This window comes from Arachis hypogaea, chromosome 14, assembly GCF_003086295.3.
Source record: "Arachis hypogaea cultivar Tifrunner chromosome 14, arahy.Tifrunner.gnm2.J5K5, whole genome shotgun sequence".
In the NCBI taxonomy this organism is placed as follows: Eukaryota; Viridiplantae; Streptophyta; class Magnoliopsida; order Fabales; family Fabaceae; genus Arachis; species Arachis hypogaea.
This window is the reverse complement of record NC_092049.1, coordinates 140,059,674-140,080,095: the sequence shown is the minus strand read 5'-3', so window position 1 is coordinate 140,080,095 and position 20,422 is coordinate 140,059,674. Positions and strand designations below refer to the sequence as shown.

The 20,422-nt window shown below is 37.2% G+C and overlaps 1 protein-coding gene across 1 annotated transcript; it reads left to right on the top strand.

Annotated features, from left to right (window-relative positions):
- The first annotated feature begins 17,470 nt into the window (after nucleotides 1-17,470).
- Nucleotides 17,471-19,758, top strand: LOC112743398 (glucan endo-1,3-beta-D-glucosidase-like). Its single transcript, XM_025792609.2, has one exon. The coding sequence runs from the start codon at nucleotides 17,474-17,476 to the stop codon at nucleotides 19,616-19,618; it is 2,145 nt and encodes a 714-aa protein (XP_025648394.1). The 5' UTR covers nucleotides 17,471-17,473; the 3' UTR covers nucleotides 19,619-19,758.
- The last annotated feature ends 664 nt before the right edge of the window (nucleotides 19,759-20,422 follow it).

The window sequence follows — 20,422 nt, the reverse complement described above, 5'->3', positions numbered from 1 at the left end:
TCATTTCTGATGCTATTTAAGCCAAGGATTGAAGGGGAATCAAGATACTTTTACATACTTTTCATACTTTACTTTTACTTTTAATCATTAGTCATAGTTTTAGTTTTAGAAGTAGTTAGAGTTAGAGAGAGAAGCTCTCTCTTCTCTCTAGAATTAGGATTAGGAATTAGGGTTAGATTAGGATCTCATAGTTCTAGGTTTAATTCAAGTCTTCTTCTACTTCTACCTTCAATTGATGATTGCCACACTTTGGTCCTTCTCTCTATCCCTATTCTCTTGTTGTAATTTCTCTTATTTTGTTTCTAGGTTTTGTAATCATGATACTCTTGTTCTCTTTATTTTCTTTCAATAATGCAATTTGAGGTAATTCATGATAATTGTGATTTCCTTGATTGTTGTTGTTAATTCTTTACATTCAATTGTAGTTAGAATTCATTCTTGTTGTGATTGACTATACTTTTCTTTTATGCCTTCCAAGTGTTTGATTAAATGCTTGGAAGAATTTTAGACTAGAATTTTATGTTCTTGGCTTGAGAAGGTAACTTAGGATTTCTTGAGTCACTAGTGTCCAATTGATTGATAGTTGATAGCCATTAACTCTAGCCTTCATTAATCCAATTAGTGGAAAGCTAGGACTTATGGACTAGGATTGATATAACTCACTTGACTTTCCTTTGTTAATCGATTTAAGGATGACTAAGTGGGATTAAGCCTTGCAACTACCATACTTGTGGCTAGTGATAATGATGAAGACCCTTGACAACCAAACCTTGCCAAGACCATTTTGTGAATAAAGTTTTCCTACCATTTACTATTCACATTCCTCATCCAAAACCCCAAAATAAACAAGTCCATAACCAATAACAAGAACACTACCCTGCAAGTCCTTTGAGAGACGACCCGAGGTCCAATACTTCGGTTTATAAATTTTAGGGGTTTGTACTAGTGACAAACAACTTTTTGTATGAAAGGGTTATTGCTTGGTTTAGAAACTATACTTTACAACGAGAATTCATTTGTGAAATTCTAAACCATCAAAAATCCATTCGTCAAAATGGCGCCGTTGCCGGGGAATTGCAATGGTGTTATGTTATTGGTTATTGTACATATGTGAATAGTGTGAATATCTTGCTTTTTGCTTTATTTGCTAGTTGTAGAATTTTATTTCTCTTATTTTCCATTATCTTTTGATTTTTGTTTTCTCTTTCCATTATGAATTCTCATTTTAGCTATGAGTGTGATTACAACTATGTTGTAGGTGATGAGGACTATAATGGAGATGTGTATCAAGGATGGGACAATCAAAGGTGGGAAGAGCCATATGCTTATGATCAATCATCATGGCAACAACCCCCACCAATGCACTATGAGGAAGAGACAATCTTTGATGCATATCAATCAAATGGCTATGGTGAATCTCCTTGTGACTTTCAAGAACCACCACCATATGCCTATGAGTCATATCCTCAACATGAACCTCAACCACACTCACAAGCCTATTTTCAACAAACACCTCCATATGACCATGATCCTTACCTACCATACCAACCTCCTTTTGAACCATATGAGCCATACATGGAACCACAATTCCAAGATTACTACTCCCAAGAACCACCTCAATACACACCACCACCTTACCAAGAAGAACCACCTTCCTATAATGAACTCTTTCTCCAAGACAATGAACCCTCTTATCCACCCCAATTCTCAATGGATGAAACCCTTAGCCTTATACTTCAAGGGCAAGGAGAAATGCAAAGGGAGACACTAGAATTTATGGCTACCTTGACCAAGGTAGTAAGCATTTTAGCCTCCCAATGCTTGAGCACTCAAAGCACTCCCATGGTCACATGTGGAGAACCAATTAAAGAGCATAGCATGAAGGAAAGATTGGAAACTCCGGTGGAAAAGGAGGAATGCTACTTTGTGTTAGAACAATTGGAGGAGCCTATGATTATTAAAGAAAAGGAAGAAGTGGTTGAAGACTTAGGAGATGCGGAACCTCCATGGGAAGCTAAAATCAAAGAAAATCCCTCCAAGAAGAGTAAATTTGATGTTGAGGAGGAATGTGCACAACCTCCGAGGCATATTCTATATGAAGACTTGGAGAGAATGAAGCAAGAATTGAGTTCCCTTGGTGATGAAGATCATGCACCCAATCTTCTTGGTGAAGAATCCTTTGAATTTAAAGAACCTTCTCCCAATGAATTTAAAAGTGATGTGGAGGTAGATTTTTCTCAACCTCCCATTTATGACTTGAGTGATGTTGAAGAGTTAGAGGAAGTTGATGAACAAAGGATTGAAAATGAAGAAGTTTATGAAGAGGTGGAGATTGACAAGGAAGCAAACAAGGGAGTAGAGCTTGCAAGCACATTGGAGATACCTCTCCCCAAGCCACCACCATCCATTCTCTCATTCAAGTGGGTAAATTCCTTATACTTAAGCTTTGTTATTCCCCTTGAATATGGTTTGCTAGAGACGGATGGTCAAATTAGACATATTTGTGGCTTTAAAAGCAAAAAGGAAATGGCTAGTGGTTGGAAACATTATTCTAGGCTCATTATGGTTGCATGTTCAAAGCTTAATTGCACGGTTTGGTATAGAGCTAGATTGTTTGGGTCTAGGAGAATGTTTGGTCACTTTATTGAGAATTCTAAGGTCATGCCACCCAAATGGAATAATGATAATCAACTTGAAGATGGGTGTGGAAATAAGATATGGGATCCGGGAATATATGAGGATCAATTTTGGGAGCCCATGGTTTGTGAAGAACTCCATCAAGGCTTGAAGATATTAAAATTGAAGAATGAAGCTTATTGGAGATTCAAGCATTGGTGGATGTTCAAGGATAGCTTCAAGCACAAGCCACCTTGAGAGGAGCTCCCCATAAGTCCAACTTAAGGACAATAAACAAAAGTGCTAGGTGGGAGACAACCCACCATGGTAAAATCCTTTCATTTTCTCTTTTGTATATATTGGTAGAATTAGCTTAATTTCATGTTTTGTTTAGTTAGTTGAGTATGTTTGGTAGTTTAAGTATGTTAAATAAGGTTTTATGGTGTTTTGGTAGCTGTTTGGAGGTTTGCAATGCTTGGATTGGTGCAAAAACATAGAAAAAATTTTTGAAAAACAGAGCACCATCCACGCGTACGCGCACTGTGTGCGTACGCGCGCATCTATGTTTTGGACCATCCACGCGCGCGCGCCGTGTGTGTGTACGCGTGGATTGAGAAGTTCTACATTCCATACATTTTCCAGAGAGTTATGCCCACGCCGCGCCAACGTTGTGCCTTTGGCACAAACCTATTTGCGCGCTCGCGCACATGACGCGTACGCGTCACTCTCGAAATAAGCCATCCGCGCGCGCGCGGCATGCGCGCGTACGCGCGGATTTCCTTCCTTCACCACATTTCTTTTCTTCTCCTCTTTCTATTTCTTTCCTTCTCCTCTCTCCTACCCCTCATCCAACACTTCCAAACACCATTGATAACCATTTATTTTAGTTAGTTAATTAGTTAGTTGGTTAGTTGATTAGCTAGTTTTAGTTTAGTTTTCATTTTATTTTCTCTCTTTTCATTATAAGTGTTGGAGTATTGACTTTGTTTACTATACATTGCTATATCCCTTATTGCCTAAATGCTATTTTAGCATGAATGTTTTTAGATAATCTTTGTTGGATTCTATGATTGAGGTTATATTTTGTTACTTGGTTTTGAGTTCTTCATGCTTACCTTTTGAAAAATACCAAGTGATGAGAATTATCTTCGAGCTTATAACTCTTTTGAATTGCATGTTGTAGCTAGCCATCATGTGATTTGAATCTTTTTCCTCGATTAGGCTACCTCTTGATGGATAATGTTGAGCATTTACCTTAATGCATCGTATTTCATGATTATATCCATCCATATGTTTGACTTGAATGCTTTCATGCTTCTCTAATGCTTGTCTTACCTTACAAGCTTACTTAAAGCATCTCAAGCACACTAGGATAAGTGAAGTGCATGCTTCTTTTGTGACATAGCTTTTATGCTAATGTGTATTCTAAACCGCGCAATTTAGAATTCACACACCTAATATTTCTTAATGTCACACTAATTCACTCACCTCATTCTAGTGATTTACCTCATTCCAACAATGTATGCTTCCTTGCTTTTATATCTTCTCATCTTATGGTGTTATATTTTTGTTTTTCATAATGAATGCACCACAAGCAACCATGGAAGCGGAAGAAAGAACACATAGCAATCCGGAGAGTCGCCGTACCCCCTTGCTCATCTTTGAGTGCACCGAGGACGGTGCAAACTTTTAAGTGTGGGGAGGTCGTCCGACCGGTCGGCGATTTTGGGTGACAAATTTCTAATCCCAACACTTTTGCATTTCATTTTAGGTTTTTTGGATTTTTGTTGCATTTTCTTATTTTTGCATATATATACACAATAAGCTTAGTCAAAATAATGAGAATTTTTCAAGATTTCGATCTATAGGGCATGTCAATTGATTTGAGTGAAAACTTTTCATAGAACTTGCTTGAATTATATATATATATATTGTGGAACATGATTTTTGAGCTAAGAACACAAGCAAGTGAGATTTGAGCCTAATGGTGTGGTTACATCTTATAACCACTTATTCTTCCTTCTTGTGTGCATTATTCTCTTTCTATGATTGTAATCTTTGATTTGTTTGATTCTTTATGTCCATTATTTTGTGTATTCATGCATTTATGTGATTGAGGCCATTATTTCATTAGCTCACTTACCCAAATAGCCTACCTTTTATCTTCCATTGTTAGCCAAATTTGAGCCTACGATTAACCCACTTGTTCTTAATTTAGCACATTACAAGCCTTAAAGCGGAAAACAATAAAAGTCCTTATTTGGATCTTTGATTAGCTTAGGCTAGTGAGTGTGAGTATCATTCAAGTGTGGGAACCTTGGACATTGGGTGAATAAAAGGGTAGTTTTGTATTTTTGTTGTAAATATTGGAAATTGGGTACATGCTCATGTATTGATTAAATGTATAGACCTTATGCATTGGTACTCTTGTATATAGTTTGAAAGAAAAAAAATGAGAAAAACAAAAAAAAATATATGAAAAGTATAGAAAAAATGGAAAAAGAAAGAAAAAGAAAAAGAAAGAAATAATAAGGGGACAAAATGCCCCAAAGTGAAGCTCAATAAGATCAATGCATATGAGTTGTGAAATGAAAAGAAAATGCATGAGTATGTGAAAAAGTGAAAAATGGGAAGCTAGATTAGAACTTAATTGTATAGGATGTCATAGGTTAGGTGGGAAGTTTAAGCTTATCAAAGATTCAAATTTCAAGCTCACTTGACCAAATATGCATCCTACCTTGACCCTAGCCCCATTACAACCAATGAGAAGACCTCATGATACTTGTATGCACTATGTTTATGATAAGTAGGAAGGTATTTATCCACCTATCAGAAATTTTGAGGCAAGCATTTGAGTGTGTACACTCTCTTAACTTTGAAGAGAATGTAAAGAGTAGTTAAGACTTTTGGCCTGCTTAATAACTCTAAATATTCGTTGTTATATATGGTATTTAGTTATTAATTTTATTTTTTTATATATTTTTTAATATACGTGATACGTAACGTATATTTCGGCCAAACAACGTAGATCTCGGCTAAATAACGCATATCTCAGCACAAAATAAAATAATAATAAACTGCATAAATCAGACGAGTTATGCACAGCTTGATATCTCAACTGACAAAGCTAACGTTAACAATAGGATAACTTCGGCAAAAGCAGAGAATCCTAAAATAGGCTATAACTGAACAAGCCTAAAAATGCCTATATAAGCAGATAAGTAACCTCGGAGTAAGACAGGTCACAGAACTCACTCTAATACATTTCTCTTATTTTCTCATAACTCATATTTTTACTTGAACGTCGAAGTGTTTTTTGCAAGTGCTCCCTGACAAACCCCATTTGTAGGGTTTATCTTGTATTGATTTTTGGGGATTTTATCACCTTTTACCCATATTTATTCAAGAAATAGCATGGTTTTGTATATTCTCCTTTAATTGTGCTTGAATGTGAAAACATGCTTTTTAGGACTCAAAATAGCTAAATTTAATTCACCTTGATTCTATTAGATGCCTTGATATGTTTGTTAAGTGATTTAAGGTTTAGGAGGCAAAGATTGGATCAAGGGAATGAAGAAAGAAAGCATGAAAAGTTGGAGAACTCATGAAGAAATGAAAGAACCGGAAAGCTGTCAAGCCGACCTCTTCGCACTTAATCGGCCATAACTTGAGCTACAGAGGTCCAAATGATGCGATTCTAGTTGGGTTGGAAAGCTAACATCCGGGGCTTCGAAACGATATAAGATTTGCCATATTTGCATCGCGCATAGGGGCGCGCACGCGCACATGACGCGGACGCGCCGATGGTGGCACATGACCCACTTAATGCAAACGTGGCCAGCGATTTTAGAAGCCTTGTAGGCCCAATCCAACTCATTTCTGATGTTATTTAAGCCAAGGATTGAAGGGGAATCAAGATACTTTTACATACTTTTCATACTTTACTTTTACTTTTAATCATTAGTCATAGTTTTAGTTTTAGAAGTAGTTAGAGTTAGAGAGAGAAGCTCTCTCTTCTCTCTAGAATTAGGATTAGGAATTAGGGTTAGATTAGGATCTCATAGTTCTAGGTTTAATTCAAGTCTTCTTCTACTTCTACCTTCAATTGATGATTGCCACACTTTGGTCCTTCTCTCTATCCCTATTCTCTTGTTGTAATTTCTCTTATTTTGTTTCTAGGTTTTGTAATCATGATACTCTTGTTCTCTTTATTTTCTTTCAATAATGCAATTTGAGGTAATTCATGATAATTGTGATTTCCTTGATTGTTGTTGTTAATTCTTTACATTCAATTGTAGTTAGAATTCATTCTTGTTGTGATTGACTATACTTTTCTTTTATGCCTTCCAAGTGTTTGATTAAATGCTTGGAAGAATTTTAGACTAGAATTTTATGTTCTTGGCTTGAGAAGGTAACTTAGGATTTCTTGAGTCACTAGTGTCCAATTGATTGATAGTTGATAGCCATTAACTCTAGCCTTCATTAATCCAATTAGTGGAAAGCTAGGACTTATGGACTAGGATTGATATAACTCACTTGACTTTCCTTTGTTAATCGATTTAAGGATGACTAAGTGGGATTAAGCCTTGCAACTACCATACTTGTGGCTAGTGATAATGATGAAGACCCTTGACAACCAAACCTTGCCAAGACCATTTTGTGAATAAAGTTTTCCTACCATTTACTATTCACATTCCTCATCCAAAACCCCAAAATAAACAAGTCCATAACCAATAACAAGAACACTACCCTGCAAGTCCTTTGAGAGACGACCCGAGGTCCAATACTTCGGTTTATAAATTTTAGGGGTTTGTACTAGTGACAAACAACTTTTTGTATGAAAGGGTTATTGCTTGGTTTAGAAACTATACTTTACAACGAGAATTCATTTGTGAAATTCTAAACCATCAAAAATCCATTCGTCACTCCCGCCGAGGTGTTCCAACTCAGCCGACGTATAACTCTTCCACCTGAACACGGTCACTGACGGAAGGAGTCGCTATACCTCGACTCCATACGCATGGAACATTTGGCGCCCACCGTGGGTCCTGAGTTAATCTAACCCCACTATTTCTCCTACATTGCTCTTTGCTATTTTCTTTTGTGTAGGGTTTTCGACCTTCCAGCATGGCCGATAATGGAGTTTATCAGCTCACTCAAGCCAAGCTTCTGGCCCAGATGGTAGAACTCCAGGCAGAAGTTCGAAGGCTTTCCGAGGTTTCCAACCAGAAGAACGACGGAAAGCACGAAGATAGAAACTCTAAAAGCTCGACCTTGGGCAACACAAACCCTCTAAGCATCACCCTATCAAAGGAGAAGCTGACGTTAGATAATCCCTTTCTGAAGAGATCACCAATTTTCAAATGCCGAAGAACTTTGTGCTGCCTACCTCCTTGGAGCCATATAAGGGGATTGGTGACCCCCGAGCTCACATAAAAAAATTCCAATCTACGATATTTTTTAATGGCGCTAACAATGAACCCATACTTTGCCGAGATTTTCCCACTTATCTTGATGGTGCTGCTTTGCTCTGGTTCTCTAAATTGTCTGCAGGTACAATCTCTTATTTTGAAGAACTGGCGAGGTCTTTTATCGACTATTTCGCCGCATCAAGGATACACGTGCACGGATCAAACTACCTCGACACAATCAAACAAGGACAACACGAAAGCCTAAAAGACTACTTAACTCGATTTGTCGAGGCCATTATGGAGATTTCATACTTAGACCCCAAAGTCCACTTACATGCACTCAAGACCGGCCTCCGACCTGGCAAATTCTGAGAAACAATCACAATTACCAAACCCAAGTCATTGGAGGAGTTCCGAGAAAGGGCCGCAGGCGAGATGGAGATCGAGGAGCTCCGAGAAGCCTAAAAAGTGGACAAGCAACCGACTAGAAGAGAGGAGGAAAAGACCTTCAAATCGCCGAGCAATAAAGAGCAAAAGAAACCCTTCAAGCTCACACCAAAGTTCGATACCTACACCAGATTCAACACTAAAAGGGAGAATATAATCAAGGAGATCCTCAACGCCAAAAATAGTGAAACCTCCTGCTCGGGCAGGAAGCTATCAAGATCAGCGATTCGTAGATAGAAGTAAATGTTGTGCTTTCCATCAGAAGTACGGACACACAATGGACGAATGCGTAATAGCCAAGGACGTGCTAGAAAGGTTAGCTCGGCAAGGACTCCTAGACAAGTACATCGAAGGTCGAAAAAGCAGAGAAACCAAAAAGGAGCAGGACGAACGATCGATAGAAAAAGGGAAATGGACAACCCCAGACCCTCCAAGAGGAATCATAAACTGCATATCGGGAGGATATGCGGGAGGAGGCAAATCAAGCTCGGCGCGAAAACTAAGTTACCAAGCAATGTTAGCAATAGAAGGAACAACACTTACAACAAAATATAACACGGCAGAGCTGGAGATAACCTTCAATCAATACGATCTTGCTCCAATAGGCCCAAACCTCGATGACCCAGTAGTAATCTCCATCCAAACAGGGGAATTATTGGTAAGAAAGGTCCTTTTTGACCCAGGTAGTAGTGCTGATGTATTATTTTATTCAACTTTCCTAAAAATGCAATTATCTGAGAAAGCTATGCAACCCTCATCAGGAGAACTGGTTGGGTTCTCTGGAGAAAGGGTCCCGATAAAAGGGCACATATGGCTAAAAACAACAATGGGCAACACCCCATTATCAAAAACTATTGATGTCCAATATCTCATAGTCAATTGTCCCAGTCCTTATAATATTATTCTAGGAAGGCCTGCCCTAAACAACTTTAGAGCGGTGGTATCCACTTTACACTTGTGTGTTAAGTTTCAGGTATAAAATAACAAAATCGCAACGGTACATTCGGATCGTCAACAAGCTCGGCAATGTTACAACGCTAGCCTAAAGAAAACCAGCATAACACAGAGGACTAACCAAGAGACGAAAGCAATTCATACCACATCTGAGGTATTATCTCTTGCGGAGCTAGACGCTAGGGAGGACTTTCAAGAAAGACCTCAGCCAACAGACGAACTCCAAAAGATTCCCCTGACAACAAAGGTCGAACAATTCACTTATATCGGCCGAGCACTAGAGGGAGAGGAGAGATCAAAGTTAATAAGGGTGCTCCAAGACAACACTGACCTATTCGCCTGGACACCAGCAGATATGCGGGAATAGATCCAAATGTAATCTGTCACAAGCTCGCCATAGACAAAACAAGTAGACCAATCGCCCAGAAGAAAAGAAACCTCGGAACTGAAAAAATGAAAGCAGCTCTCGAAGAGACAAAGAAGCTCATCAATGCCAGCTTCATCAAATAAATCCGCTTTACCACATAGCTCTCAAATGTGGTAATAGTAAGGAAAAACTCAGGTAAATGACGCATGTGCGTCGACTTTACAAATCTAAATAAGGCTTGTCCAAAAGATGTCTATCCTTTACCTTGCATTGATAAATTAGTAGACAATGCTTCTGGGTTTAAAAGCCTAAGCTTCATGGATGCATACTCTGGTTATAACCAGATCCTCATGCACCCAGAAGACCAAAGCAAAACGGCTTTTATAACAGAACATGGAAATTTTTGTTACAAAGTAATGCCGTTTGGCCTAAAGAATGCAGGAGCAACATATCAATGGTTGATGGACAAAGTCTTCCACTAACAAATAGGTCGGAACATGGAAATCTACGTAGATGATATGGTGGCGAAAACCTCAGCACAAGGCTCACATTGTGACGACCTACAAGACATCTTCAAACAAATCCGAACATCTAACATGAGGCTCAACCCAGAAAAGTGTGCATTTGGAGTTCAAGGAGGAAAATTTCTCGGATTTATGCTAACCTCACGGGGAATCGTAGCAAATCCAGAAAAATGTGAGGCTATCCTCAAAATGAACAGCCCGAAGACGATAAAGGAGGTACAATAACTGGCAGGAAGGGTTAGCCGCACTGTCACGATTCCTACCTACAGTAACAAACCGATCATATCACTTTTTCCAGACAATCTCCAAAAACAAAAAATTCAACTGGACAGATGATTGTGAGCGATCCTTCACCGAACTCAAACAAATCTTGCCATCTCCACCAATCCTCCAGAAGCCAGAACTCAGAAAACCATTATTCTTATATCTATCAATTTCTAACTATGCTATAAGCTCGGTATTAGTCTCTGAAACAGGGAAAATACAAAGACCGGTGTACTTTGTCAACAGAATACTGCAACCGGCAGAAACCAGATACCCGAAGATAGAACAGCTCGCGCTAGCACTAGTCACCACAGCAAGAAGGCTGAGGCAATACTTCAAAAGCCACACGATAGTGGTAAAAATAGATTAACCGCTGAGACAGATCCTAACGAAACCTGAGCTGGCTGGACGCTTAATAAAATGGTCTGTTGAGCTCTCGGAATACGACATACAATATCAACCAAGAAAAACACCAAGATTGCAAATACTAGCCGACTTCATCGCTGAGTTAACTACCACAGACAACCAAACAGAAAAAAGCTGGAAACTATATGTAGATAGCGCATCAAACAAAGAAGGAAGTGGAGCAGGAGTAACACTAAAAGAAGGAGAACAAGTCATAGCCGAGCAATCACTACAGTTCTCCTTTACAGCTAGCAACAACCAGGCAGAATATGAAGCTCTCTTGGCCGGACTAAAGCTCGCCCAGGACCTACAAATATCTAAACTCACTGTATACTGCGATTCATTGCTCGTCGTACAACAAATCAAGGGTGATTTCCAGGTAAAAGATCCTTTGTTAGAGAGATATTGGCTCATAACAAAGGATCTTATTTCAAAATTTCATAAATTTGAAATAGTACACATAAATAGAGAACAAAACATAAGAGCTGATGTATTATCTAAGCTAGCTACAACAAGACCCACATTACACACACCAACACTTTCACAATTAACACTCGAAAAGCCGAGCTTTGAACTAAATAATATATTGAGCATTACACAGGTAATAGACTGGAGGACACCTTTCCTCGAGTACATCAAAACAGGAGTTATTCCAAAGGAAGAACAAAGTCCACAACTCTTCCGAAGGAGAGCAAGCTTCTACACAATAATCGGAGACAATTTATACAGGCGAGGATTCTCGCAACCTCTCCTAAAGTGCATCAACAAAGACGATGCCGAGATACTAATGGCAGAGACACATGAAGGAGTGTGCGGAAATCACATCGGAGGCCGAGCATTGTCTGCCAAAATACTACGAACAGGGTATTTTTGGCCAACAATGAAGAGAGATTGCATAGCCAAAGTAAAAGCATGCGACAATTGCCAAAAGCATGCCACTATCTCAACAACACCCGCTGAGAAATCGCACACCCTGGAGGTAAGCTGGCCTTTCGATAGATGGGGATTAGATATCCTCGGCCCCTTCCCGAAAGCGCCAAGACAGGTAAAGTTTCTTTTAGTATCAATAGACTACTTTTCAAAATAGATTGAAGCACAACCACTAGTACGAATAGCCGAAAAGGTGAGGTCTTTCCTTTAGAAGAACATCATATGTCGTTATGGCATACCAAGAGAAATAATCTCTGACAATGAAAGATAATTCATAGATCATAACCTCGCCACCTTCTTACAAAACTTCAATATAAAACATCATTTTAGTTCGGTCAAACATCCACAAACGAATGGCCAGGTGGAATAAGCTAACCGAGTTATTTTGGAGGCCTTAAAAAAGAAGTTAGACGAAGTAAAAGGAGAGTGGGCCAAACTTATACCAGAAGTCCTATGGGTCTACAACATATCAATTCAGTCAGCAACAGGAGAGACCCTTTTCAAACTAGTATATGGAGCAGAAGCTCTTATACTCGTCGAAATCAGAACGCCAACCCTGAGAGCCGAGTTATATGATCAAAACAGAAACAACGAGACAAGATCGACAAACTTAGATCTCGTCGATGAGGAAAGAGAGATAGCAACAATAAAACAACAAGCGATGAAACAACTCTTGCAAAAGCGACACAACAAAAGAGTGATTCCTAGAACATTCGAAAGTGGAGAACTTGTCCTCAGGAAAACAGAGGAAGAAGGAAAGCCCCAAAGTCATGGAAATTTAGCAGCAAATTGGGAGGGCCATTCCGAATTAACAAGGTTCTTGGAAAAGGAGCATACCAGCTAGAGACACTATCAGGGGACCTAGTACCAGAAAACTGGAATGTATCCTCTTTGAGAAAATACCAATCATAATGTATGTCAAAGCGGATGAAGGTACTCTTTTTCCCATTTGAGATTTTATCCCAATAAAAACAGGGTTTTACTCAAAGGGTTTTAATGAGGCCGGACGCCATATCTTATTCTTTCAATAACACAACTACCTTAGCCAATCCTTTGCAACAAACATGTTCCATGAGGACTATAATGTCATTTATATAGAGGAAATCTAGTCAAAATGCATATATGTCAAAATGCATATATATATATATATATATATATATATATATATATATATATATATATATATATATATATATATATATATATATATTCAAAAAAAAAACTAAACCGAGCTTCATACTCGGAAAGAGTCATAACAACCAAACTACACAGTCGGCAATACCAGAATCTAACAAAGGCCAAAAAATTGGCAATATTAAAAAAAGAGCACCAACAAACCAAAATTATAAAAACAAAATAAAAAACTAATAGTCTTCATTCTATCTTATCCCCAATACTTGAGCTGTCACTTTGCTTGTCAGCTTCATCATCAATCAGCTCCCCATTAACAATGATCTTCGTCGCATCAAGCTTACTCACATCCACCTCGGGAAATAGAACTCGAACCTGAGAAGAAGCTCGCTCGAAACCTTGAGCAAAGGCCTCGTAAACTTCATTTTCTAACTCCTTCACTCGGGCCGCCAGTTGATCATTATCAGACTTCAAAACCTTATAGTCCTCGGCAACCGACGAGTGAAGCCACTTTTCCTTAGCAAGCTCAACTTCTTTTCCTTTTAGAGATGACGAGAGCTCAACAATCACCTTTTCCTTCTCTTGAATAGCAGAAGACAGCTCGGCAACATCCAAAGAGTCCTTCACCTCAGACTCAACAGCAAGTTCCTGTGCCCTCCCGATATCAACAATCTGAGCTCCAATAACCTGCAACAGAAAGCATCAGTCAACATGACCAAGAAAAATAAGGGCAAACATACATCAAAGAATAAAAATACCTAAAGAAAACGACTGATCCCAGCCCGGCCAACCTCCTCAATCATCTTGGAGTCATCAGGGAATCGACACAGCTCATCCGCAAGGGTTGCAAAAGGGAAAAACCTCGACCATAGAGACCTCATATTGTCGTCCTCACGATATGCGTGAAGCCTCTTCTAAGACTCGTACGCAGCTTCCACAATCGGCAGGGCAGGAGAGTTTTCTTCCTTACTCTCAACCGGCTCGGCACGAGCTTTCACCCTTTTCCTTTTTGGGCGAGGATTAACCTCGGGCTGTGCAGCAGCACCACCAACGCCCTTGCCCACATTCGTCATCGACCCTTCTTTCTTATTTTTCTTCCTCTGACTGAAAAATTATTTCAGCCCAGTAGTGGTAATTGTGGGAGCTTTTTCAGCTGCAAACAAAATTACTGAAAAAGCGATTATCAGTAACGAACATACCACCAAACCAAAAAACATTATCAAGGCCAATTACCTAAATAATTCAAAACCGCCTCCTTATCCGAATCCCATTTCAACAACTCCGCAACAGACAATAACCCTCCCGACTCCAACTTCTCTAACAAAAACTCCAAGACAACATTATCATCAGCTACCCTATCATCAACATCAAGCACCTGGACAAGCTCAGAGAACCAAGAAACAGGGAATCTTTACTCTAAAAACTCATTCAAATAAAATGGAAATTCATCCTCAACACTCCTCACTTTGACAAAAAAATTCTTAAAATCTTTATATGAAGATTTATATAGAGAGAAAACTGAAAGACGAGGATGGCTACTAAAATTCACCCACAAACCACGCCTAACCCCTTTGGTCTGAAACAAAGAAAAAAAAAACCCTAAGGGATGGAGGTTGTTCCGGAATGTTCATCAGGATCTCAAAAGCACGGACAAAACCCCACGAGTTAGGGTGTAACTAAAAAGGAGGACAAATTCAACCAGAACAGAATGCCACACTCAAAATCTGTAAACAGAAATCGGACACCTAAGTCAGTCAACAGACAAGAATAAATATAGAAGTAGCTCCAACCCTCAATCCTCTTACACACTCGATCATTCTCCTCACAAGGTAAAAACTCTATCCTGATGTTATGCCCTTCCCTAACCCATACATTTAGAACCCAAAACCTTCACAGACTTAAAATCATTGAACCTAGAAACACAACACTTAACCTGAGCACTAACCCAGCTACAAGGATCACCCTCAGCAATAGTAACCTTACCCTTTTCCATACCTTTAGTACAAGCAAAACAAAAAGGAAAAAGACAAGAGGAGGGGGAAACTAGAATCCTTCAAAACAAACATTTACTACTCATTTTCTTTTTCTCTAACAGAAGATGAAAAAATGAAAAATCAACAAATGTAACCAGGAAAAGTTACCCAAGATAAACCCAAGTAATAAAAAACATGGGGAAGAGAAACGGTTATAGCTCCTTAAAAGAAACCATCTCAATCCTAGCCATTCAAATATCAGCTCAAAAAATCAACGCCCAAGATATCACCAAAAAATGAACCGTGACTTCACATCAATCATTTCACTCAGCACGGGAAACGAAGTGGCCATTTAATGCGACACTTTCTCTTTCCCAAGAAAACCAAGACAAGCTCGGGGGGAGATAGCATCCCCGACAACATAACCACAGCCGAGGTACACGGGGAAGTTTAAAAGCTTGCCTCTGTTTTCTTACAAACACAAGGCAAACTTGGGGGCTATGATACGTAACATATACCTCGGCCAAACAACGTAGATCTCGGCCAAACAACGCATATCTCGGCACAAAATAAAATAATAACAAACCGCATAAATCGGACGAGCTATGCACAGCTTAATATCTCAAACTTACAAAGCTAACGTTAACAATAGGATAACCTCAGCAAAAGTGGAGAATTCCGAAATAGGCTATAACCGAATAAGCCTAAAAACGCCTATATAAGCAGATAAGTAATCTCGGAGTAAGACAGGTCACAGAACTCACTCTAATTCATTTTTCTTATTTTCTCATAACTCACATTCTTACTTGAGTGTCGGAGTACTTTTTGTAAGTGCTCCCGCCACGGTGTTCCAACTCAGCCGACGTATAATTCTTCCACCTGAACACGATCACTGACAGAAGGAGTCGCTATACCTCGACTCCATACGCACGGAACAATACGTATTCTGTTTTTTACTCAATTTATTCTCTCCAAAATCTCTTATTAAGATTCAATGTATTCACCTATTTTTGCATGTTTATGGAGAACCTAAATTTGCATTGTTTTTGAATCTTTACAAAGAAAAAACGAGCTCTTTTCATTTTTTGAAATTTTTTTAAAAATAGAAAACTAAAAAAAATTCATTAGATATGTATTACTTATATACTTGCTACAATTAATTACAACTATATATCAAATGACTAATAAGTTAAACTAATTTTTATTATAATTAATATATACTAAAATGACTAACTAATTAAAATTGAACTCACCAAAATTGTTAATAAAAAATAATTTAAATAACAAAAACAATCTCATCTCCAACCCCAATTTTGCAAAATATCACTTTGAACTCTCTCACACCCACCTATAGATGCGTTACCGATTAACGATTCATTTACCTCGATAAACCATCTCATCTGGCTGTACAAAAAAAAAAAAAATACAGATTATGAATTTTAAACTCAATTTAAATCAAATCATTTAAAAAAAATCAATTTTAAATAAAAAAATTAAACTAAATTACATCAATTTTATAGTTTAATTTTTTAATCCAAATATTTAACCAATTTAAATATTAAAACTGGATTTATATATAAAATTAAATTTAAATATTAAAATCGATTTGAAACTAGTTTTTCTTTTTTCAAATTAATTTTGAATTGTTTTTTTTTAATCTAATTCTAGTTTGATTTTATAAACCACAAACTTATCTCACAAGCTCATGAGTTCGGTATATTAAGGTGTTAACAAGTCAAATTTAAACTAATTGAACTTGATTTTTTTCAACTTACATATAGATAACTAATAGTTATCATTTAAGAATATCTTAAAAAAATTTATATTATTATACTACTAAAATATGTTTTTAAAATATAAAATAATTAAATTTTTAGTGAAATTTAAAGTACTTATGATGCCATGAATATTTTTTTGGTTAAAAATAAAATAAACATATGAAATTTTATAAGAATATTTTTTAATTTTAGTTTTTACTACTAAATTAAATTGAATATGCATCTATATTATACTATGTCAGAATTTATTATTTTTTATTATTAATTAGTTATTAATATTTAAAAATATAAAATAAAATATATTATTAAATTATTAGACTAAAAAATTTAAATTAAAAGAATTGAATTAATAACTAAGTAACGATAAAAATAACAAATTCTGATAGCGGCTAACATTTTTTATTATTAATTTTTGAGACATTCAAAAATAATTATAAAAAATTTAACTAATCAAACTCGAGGAGTCTAATAAAAAAAGCAAAAGTAGAGTTTAGAATTTGGAGTTATCTCAACAAACTCTTAATTTTTCTTTCAAAACTCAACTAAAACTTGAGATACACTCCACCATTTATAGTATTCCAATAGAATAGTATCTCTTAACTTCCATTATCAAAGAAACTATAAAACCATTTCAAATGGCATTACCATTGTCACAGCATCATAAGCGGCAACAATGTCTCTGCAACACCCACATAATGCATCTTCCTTCCTCTTCCCTCAAACTCATTCCACAGTCCTCCCTGATCCTTCCACCTTCTTCTCCTCAAACCTTACCTCTTCTCCATTGCCTACAAACTCTTTCTTCCAAAACTTTGCTCTCAAAAATGGCGACCAACCTGAATACATCCACCCTTACCTCATCAAATCATCATCCTCTTCTCTTTCTATCTCCTTCCCATCTCGCTTCTTCACCTCAGCTTTCATATACCAAGTCTTCATTGCTGATCTCACCATATCTACCTCTGAACATCACAATAATAACAACAATAACAAGCATGTTATCTCTTCCTACAGTGATCTCAGTGTAACTTTGGATATTCCTTCTAACAATCTTAGATTCTTTCTTGTTAGGGGAAGCCCTTATGTCACTGTTTCTGTAACTCATCATAAACTGCTTTCCATAAAAACCATCCATGCCATACTTTCGTTTTCTTCCAATGATTCTCTTACCAAGTATACCATTAAGCTTAACAATGGCCAAACTTGGCTTATATATGCATCTTCACCAATCAAATTTAGTCACACCCTCTCTGAGATTATTTCTGATGAGTTTTCTGGTGTAATTCGGATAGCAGTGTTGCCTGATGATTCAAGTTCTAATAAGTATGAGGAAATTCTTGACAGGTTCAGTTCTTGTTATCCGGTGTCTGGTGATGTTGCACTTAACACAAATTCATCTAGTGTTGAATATAATTGGGAGAAGAAAGGTGATGGTGATTTGTTAATGTTAGCACACCCTCTTCATCTTCTACTTTTGTCTAAGAGTGATGATGATTCTCACAATAATGTTACCATTCTTGATGATTTCAAGTATAGAAGCATTGATGGGGACCTTGTTGGTGTTATTGGAGATTCATGGTTATTGGAAACTGATCCTGTTTCTGTGAATTGGCATTCAAACAGAGGTGTCAAAGAAGAATCCTATGATGAAATCGAATCAGCTCTTTCTAAAGATGTTGAGGATCTAGATTCTTCTGCAATAGCAACAACTTCATCTTACTTTTATGGGAAATTGATAGCAAGGGCAGCAAGGTTGGCTTTGATAGCTGAAGAAGTTGATTTTCTTGATGTGATTCCTGTGGTTAAGAAGTTCTTGAATGAAACCATTACTCCATGGCTAGATGGAACTTTCAATGGGAATGGATTTCTATATGATGAGAAATGGGGTGGAATTATTACCAAACAAGGTTCTACTGATTCAGGTGCTGATTTTGGCTTTGGAGTTTACAATGATCACCATTATCATTTGGGATACTTTCTCTATGGAATTGCAGTGCTTGCAAAGATTGATCCAAAATGGGGTAAGAAGTACAAGCCTCAAGCCTATTCAATTATATCAGATTTTATGAACTTAGGAGGAGGAAAATCAGAACATTATCATTCAACTTTGAATCATCATTATCATTACACACGTCTAAGGTGTTTTGATCTTTATAAATTGCATTCTTGGGCCGGAGGACTAACTGAATTCGCGGACGGAAGGAATCAAGAGAGCACAAGTGAAGCTATAAACGCATACTATTCAGCAGCATTGTTGGGTTTGGCATATAATGATACAGAACTTGTTTCATTAGGATCAACTCTTACAGCATTGGAAATTCATGCAGCTAAAATGTGGTGGCATGTGAATGGAGAAGGAGATAGTAATATGTATGAAGAAGATTTTGTAAAAGAGAATAAGTTAATTGGGGTTCTATGGTCTAATAAGAGGGACAGTGGATTATGGTTTGCACCTCCTGCTTGGAAAGAGTGTAGGCTTGGGATTCAGCTTTTACCATTGATACCTGTTTCTGAATTCTTATTTTCTAATAAGAGTTTTGTGAAGGAGGTTGTGGAGTGGACAATGCCTGCTTTGGATAGAGATGGTGTTGGAGAAGGGTGGAAGGGGTTTGTGTATGCATTGGAAGGAGTTTATGATAATGAAAGTGCTTTGAAGAAGATTAGAAGCTTGAAGGGTTTTGATGATGGGAATTCATTTACTAATCTGCTATGGTGGATTCATAGCAGAGATAGTTATGATGATGATGATGATGACAGAATAATAGAGGAATTTTGTGATGAAAAACAGGTCTTATCATTTGGTCATTACAGCCATTAATTAATTAAGCTAAGTATTCTTAATAATGATTTCAATATCTTATTATCATAAAGTGATGAGACTATAAGTTTAATATATTGTAGCTCCTTTAATTTATACCATTGTTATATGAATAAGAACAAGTTATTATATTATGAAAATTTTGATGATTACAATTAGGACAACATTCTAGGAAGGAAACTGATATATCAGAACTTTTTGTTGTCACTTTGATTATCAAACACTCTACGGCTGATTAATTTTGACATGTATATATGTTTAATAAATCAAGGCGCACTTACGGCATGAATAGAAAAAGTAGTTAATTGAATCCAATTGAATATGCATGGTTCCATGAAACGTGATCAAGTGTCTGATCTTACATTTTCTAAATATTTCCGGCAATAATATAAGGTGAAATTTGACCACTAAGGAATATTAAAAATGTAAATAAAAACAAATGTACACAGGAAAATGGAATAATAAAATGATCATACATGCATGCAATAGAAAATAATATATATATAGTAACATATTCTCATATATAATTTTGACCAAGGAAATATTATTTATTTATACCTAGACATTTTTATTTCCTTCAAAGTCCCAAAAGCTGAATACTTTTACTTCATTCGTCCATAACAAGTGATTTTACGAGAGTCGCCGCCGACAGCGAAAGCCATAAGAACATAGTAACAACAATAACAATGGTGATAGAGGTGATCAACAAGCCTGTGGTTACAAACAAGAGAGCCATGGCAGTTGGAACCCATATAGGGCTGAATACAATTATGAGAGGCGAAAAAATGATGATAAGCATGATGG

Excerpts from the sequence above, each read along its gene's own strand:
- LOC112743398 (XM_025792609.2), top strand. The coding sequence starts at position 17,474 with ATGTCTCTGCAACACCCACATAATGCATCTTCCTTCCTCTTCCCTCAA.